The sequence below is a fragment of the Eleginops maclovinus genome, chromosome 2 (assembly GCF_036324505.1).
Source record: "Eleginops maclovinus isolate JMC-PN-2008 ecotype Puerto Natales chromosome 2, JC_Emac_rtc_rv5, whole genome shotgun sequence".
Classification (NCBI taxonomy): Eukaryota; Metazoa; Chordata; class Actinopteri; order Perciformes; family Eleginopidae; genus Eleginops; species Eleginops maclovinus.
Window position 1 is genome coordinate 6,832,810 of NC_086350.1, and position 22,956 is coordinate 6,855,765.

At 38.5% G+C, this 22,956-nt stretch overlaps 2 protein-coding genes across 2 annotated transcripts in view; both read right to left on the minus strand.

Moving 5' to 3' along the window:
* mon2 (MON2 homolog, regulator of endosome-to-Golgi trafficking) overlaps positions 1-4,371 on the minus strand; it is a 39,041-nt gene extending 34,670 nt beyond the window's left edge. The window contains 1 exon segment of the mRNA XM_063909221.1: positions 3,913-4,371. Within this exon segment, the coding sequence (XP_063765291.1) occupies positions 3,913-4,020 (108 nt within the window). The 5' untranslated portion in view covers positions 4,021-4,371.
* A 3,124-nt stretch (positions 4,372-7,495) lies between these two features.
* On the minus strand, positions 7,496-22,729 carry slc6a13 (solute carrier family 6 member 13). The gene is made up of 15 exons (XM_063902115.1): positions 22,472-22,729; positions 18,398-18,601; positions 17,955-18,089; positions 16,019-16,159; positions 15,146-15,227; positions 14,634-14,766; positions 14,226-14,360; positions 12,696-12,799; positions 12,372-12,496; positions 12,000-12,112; positions 11,739-11,876; positions 10,949-11,051; positions 10,500-10,600; positions 10,074-10,244; positions 7,496-8,776 (listed from the first exon to the last, which is right to left on the minus strand). Exons 1-15 carry the CDS (start codon positions 22,476-22,478, stop codon positions 8,612-8,614), a joined length of 1,857 nt encoding a protein of 618 aa, XP_063758185.1. The 5' UTR covers positions 22,479-22,729; the 3' UTR covers positions 7,496-8,611.
* Between the last annotated feature and the right edge of the window lie 227 nt (positions 22,730-22,956).

A 22,956-nucleotide genomic window follows, 5' to 3' on the forward strand; every position in this document is an offset into this window, starting at 1 on the left:
TCTGCCGTCTGACGCTCTATTGGACAAAATGTTCCTATTTTTGGAGTAATTATACAGTTTTTGAAGAACAGAAATATTGTTTATGGGCATCGATTTAAACAAAACCCTGAAGTTGATGTAACACAATTAAATATCTGTCATGCAAATCTTTAAAACTCCATCTTGTACAATTTAGCAATGTTATCTTTATCAAAACTCACTGCCTTTGTTGTAATGATCATATTTATCGCTGGTATGTATGATACATAATTCACAATAATGTCTCATTTTTATATGGATATCAATGTTCTATTAAATTGTATCTTTTCATTGCACATTTCTCTTTCATGTCTTATGTTAATATAAATATTTGTTAAATGTTGTTTAATTTTTAAAAGGAACAACTCTCACTAAATCCAATTTTCCCCAGGGATAAATGCAAATAAAATAAAAGTATTAAAGTTAAGGAGAAAACATTTGAAATCTGTTTGTAATGCATATCATTTAGTAGAAATATTCTAACTGCATCCTGCACTGAGTTGATGTTAAAATCGGACACCAGTAGAAAGGGACATTGAACCAGACCACATCAGAAAATGCTCGTTTCTTTTCCAGAGCCTTTTAGAGAGGAGATCCTCAAAGCGGAACTGACCCCGTGTCTCCAGCCAGCTCATTTTCTTTGTAAGGCGACCATGACAGACTGACTTCCTCAGAAACACACTGCGAGTCTTGAAACTCAGCAGTTTTTTGGAACTGACTTAGCATTTTATGAAAAGGGGCTTATTCAGTCAGAGTTGTGTCAAATGGTGACTAAATCCTCTGTCGCTGTCACTTCTTAAGTTGTCTCTGTACAGCCTGCATGACCTGTCTGGAAAATGAGTTGTGCTAAGTGAGCAAAGTTTGTCCATAATGCTTTCATTAATTCTGCAGGATTTCCCACGACAGGCTGTCCCATTTCCCTGTGAGCCACATGCACCTCGCTCACACACACAGCGAGAGAAATGCTGGCTGCTTGATGTTTGTGTTTTTTCACCTCGGCGAAAGCAATCACAACACAACAAACAGCAATTCCTCGGTGGGCTTCACTGACTGCTACTCAATGCAAGAAAGGTTTAAAGTGTGAGATGCTACAATGCAGAAAAGCTCAATGGGGACTCTTCTTGACTCCTCTTAACCCAGATAAACCCCCCGGCTGTGGCGCAATGTCTCTGTGGGAGATGGATTGGGAAATGGGGGAGGAACTGGAATGAAGAAGGCCTGGGAAATGAGGACAGGGCTTTCACATTTCAAAACAAACATGACAGAAATGCTTTTGCAATGTCAAAGCAGCTAAATTAATTAAAAGTGGTAAGAGCTGAAAATATGGAGCACTGTTAAATAAACTAAAAATATTTAAAATAATCAAATAGAGTTAAGATTATATGCGTGTGCTATAACAGGCACACGATTAGCTTTAATTCACAAGAACTGCAACTGGTTCTCAGCTTGTTTGTGGAACAATAACACCCGAGTAAATAACACCGTGAAGGCTTTAAATTGGAAAAGGGTGTTTCAATCACAACTCTCTGAACCAGTGAGCTCAGGGTGTGAACATCAAAGCTGCTTCCTGCTGTGATCTGAGGGGAAGATGTTGACAGTAGCCATGAGTGCTGATAAATCAATATTAAAGGAGATGCTTCATAAAGGCCCCAGGGCGAGGGCCAGCGAGCAGCTGAGAGACCAGATGTGTGCAGTGGCAAAAGCCCATCAATAGACTATGTCTCCTTTTTATTGTAATCTTTAGGGTGAGACTTGAGGGGAAACAAACTAAGTAACTGTAGCTTGATACTGTATAACCCCGTTGAACTGGCAGATATTTCCATGTCCTGAAAAGCCCCCTATACAGTGCAGCAGTTCTTCTAATGACCTGTGTGACCACTGTTGCATAACATGAAGGCAAACAGTGAGTCCACTATACCTGGGAGTTACAGGGAAATAAGGTAAAGAGGATCTGAGTGAGATGGTGTGAGTGGAATCAACGCTGGAAACACAGTGGTTGCATATCAGTGAAATCAAATGGAAGAATAGGTGGGATTTTCTCATTGCACTTACATTTCAATTTAAAACAAGGGGCATTTTCCACACTTATATTGTGTTTGTATAAAGTATGCTTTTTGTAAACATTTTTTGAATAGTAGGTTGGTCTATTAAAGTCTATTCTAAAGCAAATCTTTAAATATATAACTTTGTACTGGTGAAAAGTATATATGTATTTATATGTGGTAGTTGTTAAATTGTGTAATTATTGTATACACTTTTGTATCTTGGGTGAAATATGAATTAGTCTTTGGCTCTTTCTACTGTAACTAATGAAAATGTCCCCTCTGTGGGACGAATAAAGGGATTCTGATCCAATGCCTTGTTGCTGTAACAAAAAATATCCTTATTTGGAGCCAACAAAGTATATCTAATAGCATCTCTATGTCCACACAGTGAGAAAAGAAATGTGTGAATGCTGCCTCAGAATTCTTTGATGATCTTTTAGTCTTTTAATTTAAAGTTCAAAAGGCATTCAAAGCTACAAACAATCTATATTGAAATGTCAAAACACTAAATTGCTATGAATTGCTATGAGCTGTGTGGATGGCTGAAGGCCAGGGTTGTGTTGGTTAAGGCAAATTAAAGTCATACAGGGAGGACTGTTGTCTTCATGAATCCAATAATACATACAGAGTGTAGAAAGCCCTCACATTGCACCTCCTTGTACTATCCCGTTCTTAAACTCAGCCATGATGTCACCAACACTGCCGCACAAGGAAGCCAGTCAGCAGCAGTGAACAGTAACTCAGTCCAAGGAATATAAGAAAACAAAAACAAAACACAGCGTGAAATCGCCTGTGGCTGTGTCAATACTGGTGAGCTCATTGTGAAACAAACGTACGATATGAGATCTTAGAACTATTTAGGCAAAACAAAAGTCCCAAATTACATTTTCCAAAACAAAACCATTCCCTGAAAATATTACAAACGAAGAAGTGTGTGAGTACTAAAATAAAAGCAGGTGGTCCTGACTCCAGGCATTTATCTTACCCAAATAAATGTTTTGATGTTAGTTGTGGTGAATCTGAGGTATACAGTCTTGTTTGTGAGCACATACTGTCTGGATAATGTGCACTTTAAAATACATTTAAGTTAAACTTGACTTTCCCTCTTTCAACAGGGTTGAATGGAAATGTGTAAAGTGTTCAAAACATCAATAACATATCCAGAAACAATCACAGGTATTAGGATAATTCAAAGACCTTGATGCCAATGTGTGGACATATGTGTAACTTGGATGATCTTACATTTTAACAATATAATATATTGTGGATGTATGCTGTATATCTGAAGGTCTGAACATTAATGTGCCTCCTGCAAAACGTGGGGGAATAAAAACGATTGAGTTTCAAAATGATGTTTATATTCTGTTTTCTTTTGCACTATTTTATTGTTTCATTGTTGCATGTCATATTATTTATGTGGCTTTGTTAAATAAGCATGGGACTGGGACATTTCCATTGCCATAATACACTGTTGCTGCTATGCAAATGACAAAACATTTCAATCTTGAATCTATAGCTTATAAAAGTTAAGATATTCAACAACCTTCACCGGATGAATGTTTCATATTAGGCCCTTTCTACATATGTGACACACGTGAACTCAAACACCTGTATATCCCTTTAATTGGACGGCTGGCTGACAGGAAGGCCCAGCAGCTGACACTTTAAATTTCCCCTGCACAGTATGAGGATAACCCAGTGTCCATATCCAGAAGGCCCAGTGTTTGGTGGAGAAACGTGCTCAAACACACACGCACAAATGCAATATAACAAACATAATATCAGATACAAACATGAGACATGCTGCTAAACACTAAGGCAGCGACTGAGTAAAGCTAACTAGCCTCACCTCTTTCACTGGGGGGAATTTCTTCTTGCACTCCATGGACAGAGAGCGCAGGTCCGTCTGCATGTTCTCCAGCAATTTCTTCACCGCTTCGGGGCTGCTGGTCGACATCTTTGACGGCGTCTTTGACAAATATAATCAAGAAACTTCAAAGGGTAATGAATGCAGGAGAGCAGTCGCTCCCCTACCCATCCACAGCGGGAAAATAATCCGTCGCTACTTTATTCAGCTGCCTTGGAAAATAAAATAAAAACCATTGACTCAGTATCCTCTGCTTTACGCGCCTGTGCGCACGAGAGCAGCGATGACACCGGCATATGTTCCTGCTCTTCAAAGCCCGGTGACATTAGGTTCGTTAAGTAGCATTATCTTCCTCTTTATCTCCGTTAAAGGGTGCTCACTAACCGAGAATATTGCTCAAATTGAGCAGTCTGCCATCAGCGGCCGACAGCTCCACTTTCCTTCCCACAATGCTCCGGTGGACAGTGACACGTCACTTGGACTTCCGTAAACAGTGAGCGATTCAGAATAATGGCGACAGCGACCCCTGCTGGGGAACCATGATACAGACAGAGAACGACAAACGACGTCTGGAATACACGTCTGCATATTATTAGGAAGCAATTCGTACATAAATGAAAAATATTTAGAGGTATAGCCCCACTTCACTGGATGGAAAAACGAACTTAACATATTTGCAAAGAAAACAATTGAAATTACTTTTTATAATGCTTGGGACGTTTTAATTAATCTATTTTAATAATGAGTCATACAGGATCCATATCCGCATGTGAGATAAATGTAGTGGAGAGAAAAATAATCTGGATTATTACTGAAATATTAGGGAATAAATAGTGAGTTTTAACTAAAAAATACAGGATATTTAAATGTTATATTAACGTAAACGTACAGCATGTAAAAATCATACGTAAAGAAAAAATAAATTGTCTAAAAGTCTGCTGCAATTTATTTTATAACCTATAGAAGGTGCAAGTGGACACCATTAATGTGCAAACATGTTTTCTTATCTTAATAATAAACTAATAATAAACTTTATTATTCAAGATTCATTTACAAACCTTTAAGGCAGTTATTTTCAGTCAATGGTGCAAATACAGTATAGATAAAATAACGTAAAAAAATTACATCTTTCAAAAATGTAAATTAAAAACAAAAATACTACAATCATTGACAAGAAGATAATTAAGGCCACATGAAGGAGTTAGTGGGACTTTTTAAAAGTCGAAATTTAGAGGTCAGCATTTTTAAGAAAAAGGGATCATTTAAAAAAATAATCGGACATTTTTAAAAGTCGACATTTAGAAAACATTTCTGACATTTGAAAAAAAGTCAGATTTTTTAGGAAAAAAGTGATACTTTTTAAGAAATAATCGGAAAATCAAATTTGAAAAAAAGGAAGTTTGAAAAGAAAATCAACAGGCAAAAAGATTGGCAGACAACAAGTGTGCATTTTTAAAAGAAGATGAATAGGGCCACAAGAAAAAAGAGTTAGAATAATGAGAAAATAGTTGGACATTTTAAAAGACAAAATTTAGAAAAAAAAGTCCATCACATAAAGGAAAGACACGCCCCAAAACTTTTCTCATTATTTGACTTATTTCTGTAACATGAATAGACCCTTATTCTTTTATCCTAGTTTGGGAGTACTTCGTATGTTGTCTTACCTTAGTTGTTGATAGTGTTACTTCTGTAACTTTACAAAATAAATTTGAAATGCAGGACTCATATTTACATGAAGTCTTATTACACTGTGGCATTGCTCCTTTTCATAAGGTAAATCAGTTCAACACTTTTTTATTTAATAACTGACCAATAAAACTGGTAAATTAATTTGGCATACTAGAATCTAGAGAATATTGCGATGCAAAAACATACATAATTCAGACTCTGGGTTCTTCCATTATTTCTGCTGAATCTATGAAATATTTCAATTTCCAAACATGCATTCTAATTTGGACTGAGTAAATGGGGTACTTATTTTAAGGATAATCATTAGAAATTATGGCAGGCTTGAAGAGATGAGCTGCAATCAGGTGGGTTCTGGGCAATACTCAGAATGGATATTATTTGTGAGACTGAAGAAATAAAATGTGCGGATAAACCGGGGCATCCACTCCCTGAGGCTGCACAGTAACACTGCCTGTTAGAGAGGCAAGTCTCTATTGTGTCAAAACAGTAAACATACTGAACTAGGTTCCTTCCTGATTCTTTTTATGGCGCGGTTCACATGTCTGTCCTTTTTTATTGCAAAGTTTTAAACATACTTCTTGTTTGTAATCTAAAAACAGCCCAAAAACGATTGAATCCTATAACAGTATTCAACATTTTGGAGCTGCTCATCCCACAAGATGCCTGCCACACATTGCCTTTTGTTTTTGAGACTGCTGTATTGTTGTCATCTTGCTGAAGAAATCTTGTCCTCAGGGAGTTGCAGCACAAACATCCACACCTCCTTAAATCCTTTGGAATTGTGATGAAAGGGAAAACAACAAACGGCACCGAGAGTAAAGCTTTTCCTACCATGAAGGAGGATTTACTTTCAAATTATTTGACAGTCTTGAAGGACACATTTAATAATTAGTCCTTATTATACTTCCTAATTATTCAAATGTTTACGTCAAACTGAATAGCATTTAATGTTGATAAAGGTCTGGTAATATCTTGTGTAGTTGTAGTTGAGGCGTGTGCACAGATTCATTAACTTTAGTTTTGCAATAGTCTTGCCTGTTATTACATCAAATCAGTGATTCTCAATAGCACAGAGTTGCACTCCAGAATTCTGCTTATAAAGCTTCACTAAATGTTAAATTGAGACATACATTTAGCTTTTTTTTGCCACTACTGAATCTTGTCAGAAGATTAAAAGGGAATACCCCAAGCAATTCACAATTTTTCTCGAGATTTTCCACACCTTGAGATGTGAAAACATGACAGCGCAAAGCTGATTTCCCAGCCCTACTGGCTATAAATAACCTCTTTTAAAGTAGATTTGTTTTGTCTTGGAAAACACTTGTCCTACTTTATTCAGAAATCCTGCTGATGTGAAATGACACACAGCGCGCCAGTGAATATATGACGCAACTCAAGTTTACGTAAACATTTCAAATGAATATATGCATTTAGAAACAAATAATGAATTACAAAGTATGTTGTTTGATGGATGAACGGTAGCAGCAAACTGTCCAAGTCCATACATAAACATCATTGTGTGTACAGCATAGTATTGTCTATACTAGTTGTGTTATACGTGTCTACCATAATCATTGACAGTATGTAATTATGGCACACACATCACACTAAGGTGGCAATACTCTCAATACTTGCCTTATCGTCAAATCTTTTTTCTCATGAAATTAAGGCTCTAAGAAACTTCTCTGAACTCGACTGCCTAAAAGATCAAATACAGTCTATTTTTCTTAAACATCAGTGTGTCATTTTCTTCAGTGGTATCCTAAAACCCATAACGCTTTAAAATATTACCTGACAGCAAGTGAAATATTATGAGGGTTAAGATTATGCATGAATTGAATAATAAACTCCATGTCCCAAAAAATACATACATATATTTCAATGTATATTTTTAATTAAAGTATTTTTTATTCATTCATAAAAAATCATTTATCATGGTATATAAAAGTTATATATGTAAAAGTAGTCCCTATTGGCAACAAATGATCATATACTCATTCCAATATCTAAAAAAAACACATGCAGAAGTTCATTTCTATACAGCAGGAAAAAAGAAGACAAAAGAGATGTTCATTTTGGAATAAAACCCCTTCACTCAGCGTGCCTTGTTCATATTATTTAGCGGCACGGCTGTCAACTCCAGGCACTTCACATTTTAAATCCAAACAATTCGATGCATTAGAGATAAGGCAAAAGTGACTAAATTAAAAACATGTCAGAACATTGAAAAAAAGCACGTAACATTCATGCAAATCTGCATTGCTCAGCACAAGAAATAGAAACATATTGAATAAATGAACATTACAACATGAATCTGAAAATCAAGCTTAGTTGAATTCTTCTAAATATACATTTGAAATCCTTCTCTCTCAAGCATTGGTTATTATTAGTATACTTTTGTTTTTTTATAAAAAAATGTAACATCCTGAGATGATGACAATCTTTTTATAGAGTAAAAACAGAGCTTTCCACGTTATTTAATCTATGGATGAAACACGCTTGTACTCTGAATGCAGAAGTTCATTCAAACACACATAGCTTTTATTCACGGCAGATAGCTGGTAGAGCTGGTATATTCAATAAAGTAACTGGAATGTCAAACAAGCTAAATATTAGAGCTGTCCATAAAAAATGCTTCCTCAGAAAGCAAACACAATCAATGTAAATTCTTAGCCACTGTGAAACAACAATGGCTGCAATTTTCAAGTGTAAATATGACTCTGCTACTGGCAAACAAGATGGTACCCAAATGATTTCTACTCTTTAAGTAAGAACGCTGGTGCCGTCGTGCTGTTAACAAAGGAGAAAAGCTCCAGCAGCAGATCAGAAGTAACAGCTCAGGTGACTCTTAAAGTCTGTGCTGTGCCTGTTTCGACAGCCTGTCTGGTGAGGTATTGAAGGGAAGTTGGGATTGGGGGGGGGGCCAGACAGTGTCAAAGCTGAGGAATGACCTTTGACCCCATACAAGGCTCTGATAGCAAACCTCATGTCCCTAGCAGTTCGACTCCTTTTCATCGACGGGGAAGTATCCTTCCTTGGTGGGAGGCGATTTCTGATGGAGGCTATCGCCGTCCGCTGCAAAGATGGCCAGCAGCCTCTCCTGTTCCTGCTTCGTCTTCGGTAAGTCGATGGAAGGAGTTGTCAAGAAAATGAATCGCTGTGAACAGAAGATGTATAAAATGTAGGAAAACGTGTTATTCATCAGTGATGCAAGTGAAAAAATAATTTGAAAAGCACATATTAACTGCAATATAAAGTAACCAACATCAATCATTCATTAAACTGTAGTTTTTTACATCAGCGGTTTTCAACCTTTTTCGACAGCCAGGAGCAAGAGATCGCTTCGCGTTGGGCTCCCTGATCAGCCTGTTGGGTGTTCTTTTCCCCATAACGACCGCCTCGCTGCACATTATCCCTTAAATATACACTACGGATGTTTGTTTTTTTACCAAAACCGACCAATCAGGTGCATTATCAACGTGGTCCCGCGGGAAAGTTCCTACCATCAACTTTCAATTTAAGTTTTGAAAAAATAAATATATATATATATATTATTATTTATTTATATATTTTGATGTTTTGCTAATTATTTGGCGGCCCACTTGCAATACCTCCACGGTCCACTAGGGGGCCGCGGACCACAGGTTGGGAACCACTGGTTCACATTATCTGACAGATTATCCCAGATCAGTTATACAATACATGGCAAATAAACTGTTAACCAGGAACAGTGTGGTCATTTGAACTCCCTAATCACTAGACCAATAATTGTTGCTTAAAAAACAAACACAACATGACTCCAATGACTGATTTGGTATGTGTTTTATCCCGCTTGAAAGGAAAACTGGCTCTAAATATAATATTGACACAGTATAACCTTTATATAGTTGTTAAGATTAATGGATTAGAAAACAGTTGCATATTTGCACATCCAGGAAGTATGAAGCTTTGTCCATCTAATCAAATGAAAGTCCAATATTCACCCTGCTTTCAGCTCTGTTGGGTCTCCACCAGCAGGGAAATAATGTCTTTAGCTCCTATAGGTTACAGTACGTACAGCATCTTGCTAACTTGTTAATGTGCCATTTTGTGCAGGGTATGTAGCGTTTACAGCCAGTTTATCAGTGCTTTTAAAACAGTTATCGGCTGAAATAACATAGAGCAGTGAGACTTAACCACACTGCAAAGCCTGAAACCAAAACAATAGGCTAATAGATGCTTGAAAGCTCCTGAGAAGATCTGCAGTGTTGGGTGATAATTCTGTGGATTTGTTACGAAGAACAACCACTTTTACAAAAACAATATCATGTCATCCATTGCCAATACAAAAAATATTGGTGACAGGGTGAGCGGCTTTAACACAATCTTTTTACCGATTCTCTTTTGAAATGACAAATGCAGAACCAGTTTTTTATTGGTGCGAAGGTAGTGCAGTTTACAGATCGAGCACGTACCTCTCTCAGGGATCCAGGGGTGTTGTACATTTTCACTGCAATCCACACAGGAATGCACAGCATGGAGGATAGAGCCAGGATCCAGCCGATCCCATTGCCCCACCATGGGTATACGTATTCATTGTTGTACTTCAGAGGTGAGTACTTGATCAAGGCGAAAGCAAAGGTTCCCTGAACACAGAAACAGAGAGAGATTTAGATTAATGTTGATACAACATTACTGATATTTAAAATACGACTAAATCAATAGAAAATCACTGATAATAACCATGAATCTTAACTTCAATCCCTTCTCTGATAGCTTTATCAAATCATTTGTGATATTTTGCAAATTCAAATGGTAGTTTCTATGTTGGCCAGCAGAGGCTGCTCATGCTTTAAGAGAGAAGTGTGAAAGCATGCATATTGAAAATGAATGACACCCACAAAGCAAGTCGCAGGGGTGAAATAAAGCCAGCAGTATTTAATGACAGGGCTGGGCCGGTAACCAATCATGTCCTCGATGTTGTCATAGAAACGGTCAGCACCTGTAACCAGGGGGAGATGAAGGAAACGAACAGGAGAATTGCATCAATATCAAACAGTCCTCTGCAGCAGAGAGGTAAAAAGAAACACAATACATTTCATGACTGACAAATGAATAAATGAAATGAATCTTCTTATTATTGACTTTATTCCCTAAATGAACCAGCCAACCAAAAATAACATATGCAATACTCTCAGGCTCGAATGTGTGGACAATAGTAGATTGGTAGTGGTTGGCTGAATGTAGAGGGCAGTGTTTACTGGGATGAATAGAGCCTTGTGAGAATAAAGCCTTTGTCTTTCAAATTCCCCCTTTATGCATTCCCAAATAGCCTGCCTAACACACTCACCATAAATCCAAGCAATGCAAACAGTCTCAAAGATAGCCACGAATAGCAGGCACATCCCACTGGCTGCGTAATAGTCAAAGAGCTGGAAGATGTACATGCCACCCTGTGGAGACAGACATGGGTTAATAACAGTAAAAGTAAATGAGAAATACTGAGACTTGTTATATTATGCAGGACACTCGTCCATTTTGTACTTGAAGACATTTCTGCAAAGTGTAAATTGGTGGTTCTATAGTTATGATGAAATTACTGAAACAATACATAGTCATAGTAACACTTGGTTTGACAGGAAAAAAGGATCTGCTGTCTAAATAAAATGAAGGTTTACAAGAAAGAGTAATAAGTAGAAATAGTTTCATTTGAAAACTAGTTTGGTATGCATTATGAATTTCAAAGACAAGAAAGTCTTTACCTCAGTGTGAAACAAAAGGCCTTTAAGCTGCCACCAGGGCAAACAAGTCAGCATTTATATCCTATATTTATATTCTTATAGCTAGTTTTTTTTGTGTATCTTACTATGATTGACCAATATGACTTTGAAAAATACAGACTGTGGTGCAACTGCCCTAGGCTTCCCCTTGGTTCTACTTATTATCCCTCAACACAACCTGGGATATGATGGATAACGCAGAAACACTAAATGTCTGAATGCTAATTCTGGAACCTGGGTTGAAATAAATTGGTTTGCATACAAACTAGGGGTAAACACCTACTTGTGCCTCCTTCAGGCAAGGTTACAAGCTTAAAGTGTAATATTTTTTGTTATAATAATAACACAAAATGCACAAACCTCTGTCAGCATGATGAGCCCCAGCAGGAAGGACACCACAGCCACAGCCAGGATGAAGAGCTCCCTGCGGTTCTTACGCCGGAAGGTGGAGGGATACATGTCCACCATGGCTGTCACCAGGCTCTCCACACACACAAACTGATCAGGAAAGACACAATCATTCAATAATAGAGGGTGTATTTAGTCTATGTTTGTCTATGCATGTGTGCCGCTGACCTCCTCAAAAGACTAACAAGCAACAGGTGCATATGTTGGACTCACTTGACTGTCCAGTCCCAGAAAGACAATCATAATGAAGAAGCAGCAGGCCCAAAGAGGAGGATAAGGCATCATGGACACAGCACGAGGATAGGCTATGAAGGCCAAACCTGGACCTGAGTTAGACAGAATTTAAATGTCAATTTCTTATTTGAATAACTATGTCATACATGCTCAATTGAATGCTATGAAAGAATATCATCAATATCATAAAACCATAGAGTTCATTGAGAGGCTGGGGAACATGAGAGCTTTGCATACATCTATTATGACTCATATCTTTTAAGAATAATTCAGGCACAGTAAATCGGAAGTCTCATACAGTCTGTCTAAGGATAACATACATAACACTAATACAGTTAAATAATAACCAACCAGATTCAGCCACTTCTGATATTGGCACGTTCTGCTCATAGGACATAAAGCCCAGGATGGAGAAGATGGCAAAACCAGCTATGAAACTGGTGCCACTGTTCAGGAAACAGAGGGAAAGGCAATCCCTGGAGATAACACATAGAGGGACATGTTATGATTAGAAACTGTATGTGGTAAAGGGTTAAGAATAGTACCAAAACGGTCTGCATAAATGGCAGGTGACAAGGTTGAAAAACAGGTAACATTTGACTGTCATGACAGAATGGAGAAGTGCTGTTGAAGTGCAGTTGATAACATTTTGAGTGCATTATGATTTCGGTCTACCTGTAGCAGTTGTTGTTGTATTTGTTGTAGCTTCCCAGGGCGGTGAGACAACCAAGGCATATGGCATACGAGAAGAAGATCTGAGTTCCAGCATCCATCCATACCTAGGATTACCACACAGATAGATATACATTTAAAAGGGACAACATATTACCACTGTAAACCAGGCAAAACCCTCAAACAACATTTTATGTTTTTTGTCTGTCAGAGAAAGGTGAGGTTAACCTGCTGAATGTAAAAATAAAAGTCAACGTCTAAATGTATTCAGACTGACTGTATTAACTCAGAGCGTCTCTAATAATAAGGAATTGATTTAAACATGACTGTCATTTGGGATGTAAAGGTAAAAAGGATAAAGAATAATGACTACATAAAGTGTTGTCTCAAACATCCTCCAGCCTTCCTTTCATATTTTAAGTGTTATCTCCAATCACAGCATCTCATTGTGTGGAAAACACAATCTCACACCCAAGGCCTCTATCAAATGTCAACACTCTTTACCCTCCCACCCACACAGCAAAGATTTTATCCATCTCCGTCCCTCAGAGGCAAAGAGTGAAGCACTTTCTACCCTCTTTTAACACTTACTCTCACTTCAAAATTCAAATGAGGATTGTCTTTATGCTTGCAATTCTGGCAGAGTGCTCCCAGGGCACTGGGGCATGTTTTAGATAGTCAGCAGCCAGAACTGAAGATCCGATTGACTGGTGGTCCAACCAAAAACACAAGCTCTGGACACAACAAGACACAAAGGCAGGTAGTCCCAAAGCACAAACTGCACCAGCCTAGATTGTCTTGGCCTGCACACACAGGACTTGTATTCATCCCCTGAGTCCTGAGAGGGACTTAAGAGGGCCCCTCTTTTAAATGTTCACACTGGTTGCAATCTCGCAGCAAGGAAAGAAGAAATTGTAAAGTCCCTGTTAGCAGCCTCTTTCTAAATCTTTTCTCTTTCCCTCAGCAGTGATAAGTCCTTGGCAATCTGCTGGACACATTATTAAATGACATTGTCCCCTCTAGACAAATTGGCGGCAGTGTTGTTTGTTAACCTGCTTAAAGTAAGCTTTGTTTGTGTTCAGTGCAAGAGCAGTAAGTAAGACATCCGAGACAGGACTCACATGCCTGTGTCAATAAACCTTCAATATCAGATTTTGTGGCCCTTGGGAAGCAGCTACTGAACCAAGCTACGATCACAACACTAATGTTGTTTGGAACATTTAGGTTGATATTGCAATCTCAATAGCAAAGCGTAAGCTTTAGCGAGTTTGAGAGGACATGTTGGTTTGTCTTTCTCAGAGACATTTTAGTAATTCAGGTTCTTAAAAATGTGATGTGTACAATAGATCTGTAGAGCTAGGTTTTTTTCAAGGCAATACAAATGTGTACCAATTCTAAGATTAGGGCATACACTTATTTTGGAAAGCATTTAAATGCTGATTGAAATGGGATCCTAGTCTTGTTCAGTCAGATCTGCATGTCTTAGAGTGAATGTACATTAATGCATGTCTAAAATTACATTCTGATCCCTACCTGTGGGTCAGACAGACGTCCCAGGTCGGGGTAGAGGTAAAAGGAGATTCCGATGGAGGCTCCTGGCAGCGTGACCCCTCTGATCAGCAGGACCACCAGCATTATATAAGGGAAAGTGGCTGTGAAGTAAACCACCTGCAGGGGAAAAGCACCCAAATTAAAGCTTCAATATTTGTGTTTGGTGTTTTTGATTTTCAGTTAATGTGTCTAACATTGATCCCTCTAAGTGCCCAGTTGATGCATTATTTATTCCTTCTGTTAAAACAACACAACACTTCCTGTGTGAGGAAAGACCTAACATTTAATACAAATCAGAACAAAAAAGAATGACAAAGTGTTTCAAATAAGGATCCTCCTGCATAATAGGTAGTAAAACCCCTCTTAATATATTGGGAGGAGAGGTTTTACCTTGCCAGTGGACTTGACTCCCTTCCAGATGCAGAAGTAGCAGATGACCCATGCTACGGCCAGACAGATAACCAGGTCCCCATTCAGAGAGCCAATATCATGAATACCTGAGGAAATTCTCAGCACCCTTCGTCTGGAACACACACACACACACACACACACACACACACACACACACACACACACACACACACACACACACACACACACACACACACACACACACACACACACACACACACACACACACACACACACACACACACACACACACACACACACACACACACACTATATTTCCCTCTTGTTTGAGAAATCAGCAATTCAAAAGGCCTTGTAGTAATATTACAATACTTCGGAACCAGTTACTAATGTTGTATCTATTCTAACAATCATACATTTAAAAAAACAGGATGTAATTCAAGAATAAATTACTAAAGTTAAATACTTGTGAACTTCTTGGCACCATAAGGCCATTTGAGGACAAGGCAAACAAAAAAAGAGGCACTTACTCCCAGAACTCAATGACAGGAGAGGTGGTGTTCTCATGGTGATTGATGGAGCTATTCCCCCTCTGAAATGCCATACAGGAATCTTGAATGAAAAGAAAGACAGAAAGACATTCAATCCTGTGAAGAAATCCAAGCTCGTCTGTATCCAAGTTACACACATGCAAGCGAAACAATGCCACCTCTGAGGCGAAGGAGTGAAATGGTGCAGGAATAGTCCCTCCCTATAAAATGAAATTAAACAATGCATTATTTGAATAATGAAAGCGAACGGCGGGGGAAAAGGTCTTAGGTCGTTTTGAAACAAACAACACTAAAAGTCTATACCACGTGCTGTTATTCAGCAACTATGTTTACCATCTTAGCTTGAGGTGTTATCATGCTAACATATGCTAGCTTGCACTACAAAAAGTACACCTGGAGTTGATGGATTATACATTAGCTTTTAAAAAGTACAGTTTTCGTTCATAAGCCAACATATTGGACAAATACAAAATGTATACTGATGTATTGCGCTAGATGAAAAGTCAGGAAATCATTGAAGTTATTGCAATTCGTCCAGAAGGGGATTAAAGGTCCTGACAATCCATCGAATAATTGTTAAGACATTTCACTAAAATATTAAAACATCAACTTCATGAACGCTCAAGAGGAAAAGACAAGAAAGTCGTATTCATTCTTCTAATGTCATGGCAGTCCATTGTCCCAAAGATATTTAAGCTTTTTAGTTAGTCTATGTGTTAGAAAGATAGATGATCCAACACTTGTGGCTAAAACGTTTATTCAAACATCCATAAAGCATGCAAAGATGGAGTCTTGACATCACCTGAAAAAATGTGTTTGTCTAGCTGGAGCACATCTTTTGATATGGCTCACCTGTGTTCCAGGTGTTGTTGCAGGAGGCCCAGGGCAGATCCCAGGTGAAGGAGTTAGATAGGTAGAAGATGGCCCAGGCCAACACCACGATGTAGTAGATGTTAAGCAGGGCAACAATCACCTGGGTGGCATAACCCACACCTAGAACAAAAAACATAACGTTTATGACTCAACTTTCAAATAAAAAACTGAAAAAGATGCTTCGCCATTACAGCATTTAGTCAAACCAAATAACACTTAATAATTACATTTTTTCTAGAAGTCTGACATACAACCAACCTGACAGGCCTGAACATGACAAACAAATGGCTATGTGGGACATTAATCATTAACAGAAAAGTAAACGATGTTTTAAGATGTAGTTTAAATGTCCAGCTTTCTGGCATGCAATTGTCTGCACATACATATGATACAGGGTAAATATTATGCCAAATGTTTTAGTTAAACTCTTGTGACACCAGCCCTCATGGGTTATTGTTCGGGCTGATTACAGATTTTTTGAAAGACGAAAAAATAAATAATTGTCCACTTTACATGACCCTAATCATCATCCCTCATTTGAAAGGCTTTCATGATCGTTTGACACACATGCATGCACACAGACAAACACATACAACGATGGAAAAGCCGTGTTAACTAAGGTCACGATATTAAGAGGTGTTTTTCACAAACAACAGCAGTGTCAACAGAGCAGCATGTTTCATGAGACATAAACAGCATGGAAACTGGCAACTTTGACCCTTTGTATACTTAATTGGATGCTTCCAGTCAAATCCTTATTGCATGGCCGAGACTACAATCACACAACATAGTTTAACTTCAAATAATGACCTTGCTCTCTTCACGGCTTGTTTCCCAGAAAACAAACACGTAAAACATTGCTACAATAAATATATCGCCTCATATAACTACTAACTTGTCCCCCCTCTCATGTTTAATCACTTGGTCCCTCCCGGAACGTTTATCTGTGTGTTCGTAACCTACCGGACACTTTCCGGCCGAACACCCAGGAGCGGACAGGTATGTGTTTATGCAAAACAAGTCACTCAATGTTCGCCAAACTAATACAAAGTGATGTCGACGTGACGTTTCATAAAGTTCTCATGCTTTTTGTCACCCACACACACGCAATTCATGCCCTGTTGGTCAAAGAGTGTCAAACAGGCTGATGACCTGTCAACAATGCCTACTGAAATGCGCGTCAATGGAATAACTCATTCATTTATATTAGCATGAGTCTATTGTACTAGTTAATGTAGTATGATTGTATGCAAATAACTGTATAATAACATTGTCTTGTGAGTTATGCGTCCAAGTGTTGATAATTTATTTGGGCATTCATTGCGTGATAATATAACAATGTCAGGGTTATAGGAGAAGGTTGATAAGGGATTGGTAAAAGTGTGTGGGCATTTTTTTCACCAAGACAATGTTCATAAATGAAACCTCAGACAGGCTAAACAACAACTACATAAGGCTACTTTTCAAAATCACAGAAAACATGTATTATTCAGAGCAAAGTGTATCTCTACCAAAATTGAAAGGTGGTATTATTGATAGTTGAGTTGTTTGTTAAAAGTGCAATTAACACCAAAAGCCCAGCTGTGAGATATTTGCAATGCTAAAGCCAACAGTCACTGGTAACAAAGTGACCTTCGTTACATGTCTGAAATTCCTCTCCAATCCCACGTGAACATGTATAGATGTTGTTACAAGTGTGGTGCAAAAGAATCACATTGTTCCAGAATAAAATGCATACTGGCATCATTAGATCATTAAAGTTTTTACGACCTAATCATCTTGAAGATGGATGCTTTCCCCAAGTAAAATAATTGTTGAAAGTACATGCTGTAAAACTTATACAGAGTGTAAAGCTGTATAGTGTTTTGACAACATCAAACATCAATTTAATATATTTTTTAAAGAAAATAGTTACCTTCGAATAACGGGCAGATTTTCCTCCAGCAGGTGACGCCTCCCTCACTGGTGAACTGACCCAGAGACGTCTCCAGGAAGAAGACCGGGATCCCACAAGCAAACAGGAAGATGAGGTATGGGATGAAGAAGGCACCTGTAGATTGAAGGAACAGTTCACTCTAATAACTTTTTATATGCTCTCAAATTCTGTAAAATAACAAAGAATATTGTATTAATTAAAGTATTCTAAACACATGTAAACATAAACGTTGTCCAAATATGATGCTGGTAGTATAATGTTTCATCTTTCAATAAGAGAATTACACATTAATGATCAAAGTTTTGATTGTTTATTTTCTTGTCAGTGAGCTCTCATTTATCAGTCATTAGCCACACCTAAGCTAACAAGCTAACAAAAGCTTTTGTGTTAAAGAGGCCAAAGATAAGTATTTCAGAACTCACCTCCTCCGTTCTTGTAACATAGATAGGGGAAACGCCAGACATTCCCCAGGCCAATAATTTCTCCGGCCACTGACAGAACAAACTCGATCTTGTTGCCCCACTGACCCCTCTCTATCATCTTCTCCTCCTCTGTGCTGGGCACAATGTCCAGGGGTCTGTTGTGCCCATTGGAGGGCTCTACTTTGGACTCGTCCTCCGTGTCCCCTGTGGGAATAAAGGGAAAGGTTGGGAAAATAAAAAAGAAGGGCGAAAGCATCATATACCTCGAGAGGCAAAACTGATTCTTTGTTTTTTTTCGACAAATAATTAAGGACACAATCTCATAGTAGAAGTTCTAAAGCACGATTTATAATGTATTTATTTTAAAAAGTTAGTATTTATCTGAACAGCAATTGAATGAATTCCATAACTGGTAAAGATACAGTATAATTTGTAAGCAAAAACAGAATTTAAATTATGACAGTTCAGTGTCATCACTATTTACATCGTTCAAACTCTTTACATGTGTAAAACAAGAACTTAAGTAACTCATTTTGTTTGTATATAATGCAAAATATAAGCTTTATTATGAATCAATAGTTTAAAAAAGCACAATTTGCTCAATAAGCCTAAATTTGCTATAATAAGGCTCCAGCCAATTTAAGTTGCAGCAACCAATCTTCATGCATATTCTCAGAACTGAAAAACACAACACCCAAGAAGTTAAATCCCCTCATTGACTACTATTGGAAAACAGAACCAGCTTCAAATGTGATAAAACTCCTTGAGAAGCTTTACAGTTTTCTTTAATAGGTCCTACTGGGTCAATAAATGTAAATAAGGACCCTATTTGAAAATTAAGTGAAAGACCAGGAGAGAGAAGAAGGATTTTCAGGACCTTGGCTAGTTCTTAAAAAGCAATCCCATGTGACGTGCCAAATATGCCTGTTTTTGTTTACAAGAGCTAATGTTTTATTTATGTCACTACTCTTCCTGTCACTCTTCCTGTGCTGGATGAGGTCAGTAATGGCTTGATGTTACGTGACAACGTTGGAAGTTAGGCGAGCCCTTGGCCAGACCCTGTTTAGGGGCCAGTGTTGCTGAAATAATTTCTCTCTGTGGAGGAAACAGACATCTCACTGACTGTGTTCACTCCTGTCAGCTTGCATTAACAGGCCTCTCAACAGCTCCTCTGTCACCGTTTTAGCTCTTTCAGCAACAGCCATCGTCCGAATTCAAATGGATTAATTGTCAGTCTGCAGGAAACGTGCTCAAACTAATTGTTTTACAAGAATACATATGGGCATGAACCTTTCTTTATCTTTCACACATGCAAACAAACAAATACTTTGCATATGTTGCGTGACCTTTGTCTCACGGTACCAATAAAGATGTCTCTTTTTTCAGGTTTAGTTCTGAAGACAACAGCCTTGTTTGAAGCCACCTTTAGGAATGTGCTCCTCCTGGCAAAGAGCAGAGGTGGAGCACAAGTGTGACTCTGTGTCTGCTGTGTGCATTAGGTTGGAGGTTGGACCCCTTTTTTAAGAGCCAAAAATCTCCAGCACTGGAGCCAAATTGTGGCCGGAGGTAAAAATAGAGCCCCTTGTTTCCTGAAGGTACTTGGTGGGAATGAAGTCTTGGTACAACAAAAGCCCAAGGAGCCCCACCGCTCTGTGCTGGCAAAGGAGAATCCTCACTGGTCTCGCAGCCAGATCACAGTTTACCTCACTTTTTCACAGTTCCTTTTTGAATGCTGGGAAGCTCAACACACAGGCCAAATGCCTCACTTCAAACACAGTCCTTTTTAAATAGGTGAGACTTAATATTAACACTATTTATAGTAACGTAGTAAGGCTGAAATAGTCTTCATACATATATGCTAATAGAACATCAGAGAAGAGGCACCGTGTGAGAAAATATGCAAAGATTGAGAATGACCTCATCAAGAAACAGAAGAGCTTTATCCCAGGAAACAGTGCCAACTTAACCTCTCTCTGAGAAGCTGTGGACTGACTGAGCAAGTGACTGGCAGAGTGAGTGACTGACAGACTGACCTATTGAAGGATTCAATGAATATGTGGCTGACTTAACTGGACATTGAGTGCTCAGTTTTTATTCTAATAAACCAATGGCCCTTAAAACCCAGATTTAACCTTAAACTTCTTTTACATTGTCCAGCGCACAATGGACAGTCTTTCTGTATTCCGTGCCATTTTCCTCTTGCCAAAACCTGGTGCCTCCATTACCCACAATGCAACATGACTGCTGGCAGTTTTGTTAGAGATTTGGATGTGGTATCCTGCTAGCAGCCTCCAGTTTCTAGCATCAAGCAGAGATGAGGACCTTACTGTATGCCACTTAAGGCAATTTAGCACTCCTGTGGATTCACACAAGGCTTATATACCATTTATACCACCATGTAGTACCCTCCAAAACCTGTTCACAGATTAACTTTTGGAAGAGTTCCTCTCAAAAGTTCATCATGACTTCAAAAACAAGATACTGTGCTACAAACTTTTGGTTAACCTCAAATGAAAAGCAGGAAATAGCCACTCTTTAGCTGCAAAAGTGTGTGCACTATTTGCATGCATGAACAGATAGAGGATTGTGAGTTTATTAGATGTATTTTCTTTGCTGATCAACAACTGTCTGCTGTGTCTTCAAGAAAGTTAATAAGGGTTTTCAAAGTGAAGCAGAACAGTTAAAGTTGAGCCACAAAAACAAAAAAATTGAGCTGAAAGAGTCTTTGTAGAGCTGCAGGGAACTAAAGAGGTTGGTGATGATTACCACCGCCAAGGAGGTTATATTGTTTTGATTGGTTTGTTTGTCAGCAGGATAACAGAAGAGCTACAAGCTCAAGTGAAATTGGTGGAAGCTTGTGTCATGGGACAAGAGAGAGCAATCACAGAGCAAGTGCCTTTACCATTCTCTGATGGTTAATCATTGTAAGCACCACTTCTTCTATTATAGCCATTTGATTAATTGTCAATATAAACTACTTGTTGTACTGTCTTTTGTTCGAATTGATAGAAATCCAATTGTATATTTACATCTCTAGTTCACCAGAGTGAGTGACCCTAAGTGAGATAAGTAGAGTCCACACTGATATGGAGGTGAAAGTGGAAAGCCACAAAAGATTTAACTGATAGTCCAGTTAGACATTAAAATAGCACACGTACTGTAGCGCAACATCTTTAGGGTGAGAAATAATGGCTCCTCTTCTAATCACGGTGCAGCTCAGAGTTACATATTCACAATGTCCTTTACCCTAAGGCTATCAGAGTTGGATAAAACAGGCTAATGCGTAACTCAATTAGTTACATAAGGTAGGTTGGGTTCAATGTCTCATGTCTATCTGCATGCAACAAGGACTGCAGCATTTGATGTTGAATCGTAACTGATAAACATCTACATGAAGGTTAGAAATGATACAAGGGGAATAGCATACATTATGGAAAAAAATGGCATACACGTAAACTTTGACTTTATGTTAATATATGGAACTATTTTTCAGTCATTTGTTTTATATTCCTGCCGAAAATGTTGCCACGTGTCCTAATCGGTGAGCGATTGATGTTCAGGCAAACATTTCGATTGCAAAACAACATCCGTGTTTTACGTGATGAAGTTCAGTAGAAGCCATTTTTTTCTGATATGTAATTTCCATTTAATGCAGCAATGCAGCAATGCAAAATGAGCTGAATTGGTTTATTATGTTATCTATGCCTGAGGATGCAACAAGCAACTCCTGTCTCAGATCCATTCTGCATTTAGTCACTTATATGCTTTCTATTAACAGCCCTAGACAGCATGATCTCAGCATGGAAGGAACTGTGCTGCATACGAATCTGCTCTATATGAACACAAAGTAATAAAAGTTTTGATTCTCATGCATACAGTTTCTGCACTGGAGAATGTTACGCCTTTCATTAGCTGGACAATAACATGCAGTGTTTAATCCAGAGTCAATAAATAAACAATTAAATAACAATGTAGGAAGTCTATGAATCAATCCATTGTATCTCATAAACAATTTCACTTTCTATCCATGCCTTTAAAAATACCCCAAGATAATCGATTTTCAAATGCACTCACCTTTCATACTGACAGCCTCAGGGAAAGAGTGGGCCACCAAATACGGGCCTGCTGCCGCTTTAGGTTTCACTATATAACATTCATGGAGGGGCGGAGATCTGAGAAACTGGTGCAGCCCGTGCACTGAGATTTTCCCTTCTCCAAAGACCCCCCCCTTCCTTTATCCAATTCAATTCAGACACCCCACACACAAACACACACACACTCACTCCCCACAGCACACTAGAGGTCTGTGCTGTCTCAGCATGGTGGGCTGATTGCGTAACCTTTTGACACACACATTCTCCCAGGGCCTTTCTGTCCAGAGAGCAACCGGGGAGAATGGGGGAGAGGCTGGTCACACTTGTATTTAGGTGGCCCCTTAGATTATATATCACAGGCATGCACATGTCTATGCAAATGTGCAATGATCTAAACAATTCTGAGGGATACAGAAATGTGTCAACTGCAAAGCCAGTAAACTTAAATGTGTGCACAAAATGGTT

Coding starts and splice junctions, on each gene's coding strand:
- slc6a13 (XM_063902115.1), bottom strand. Junction 15,228..16,018: donor CAACAACACCTGGAACACAG/GTGAGCCATATC, acceptor TTTTCATTCAAG/ATTCCTGTATGGCATTTCAG. Junction 12,800..14,225: donor GACGTCTGTCTGACCCACAG/GTAGGGATCAGA, acceptor TGGTAATCCTAG/GTATGGATGGATGCTGGAAC.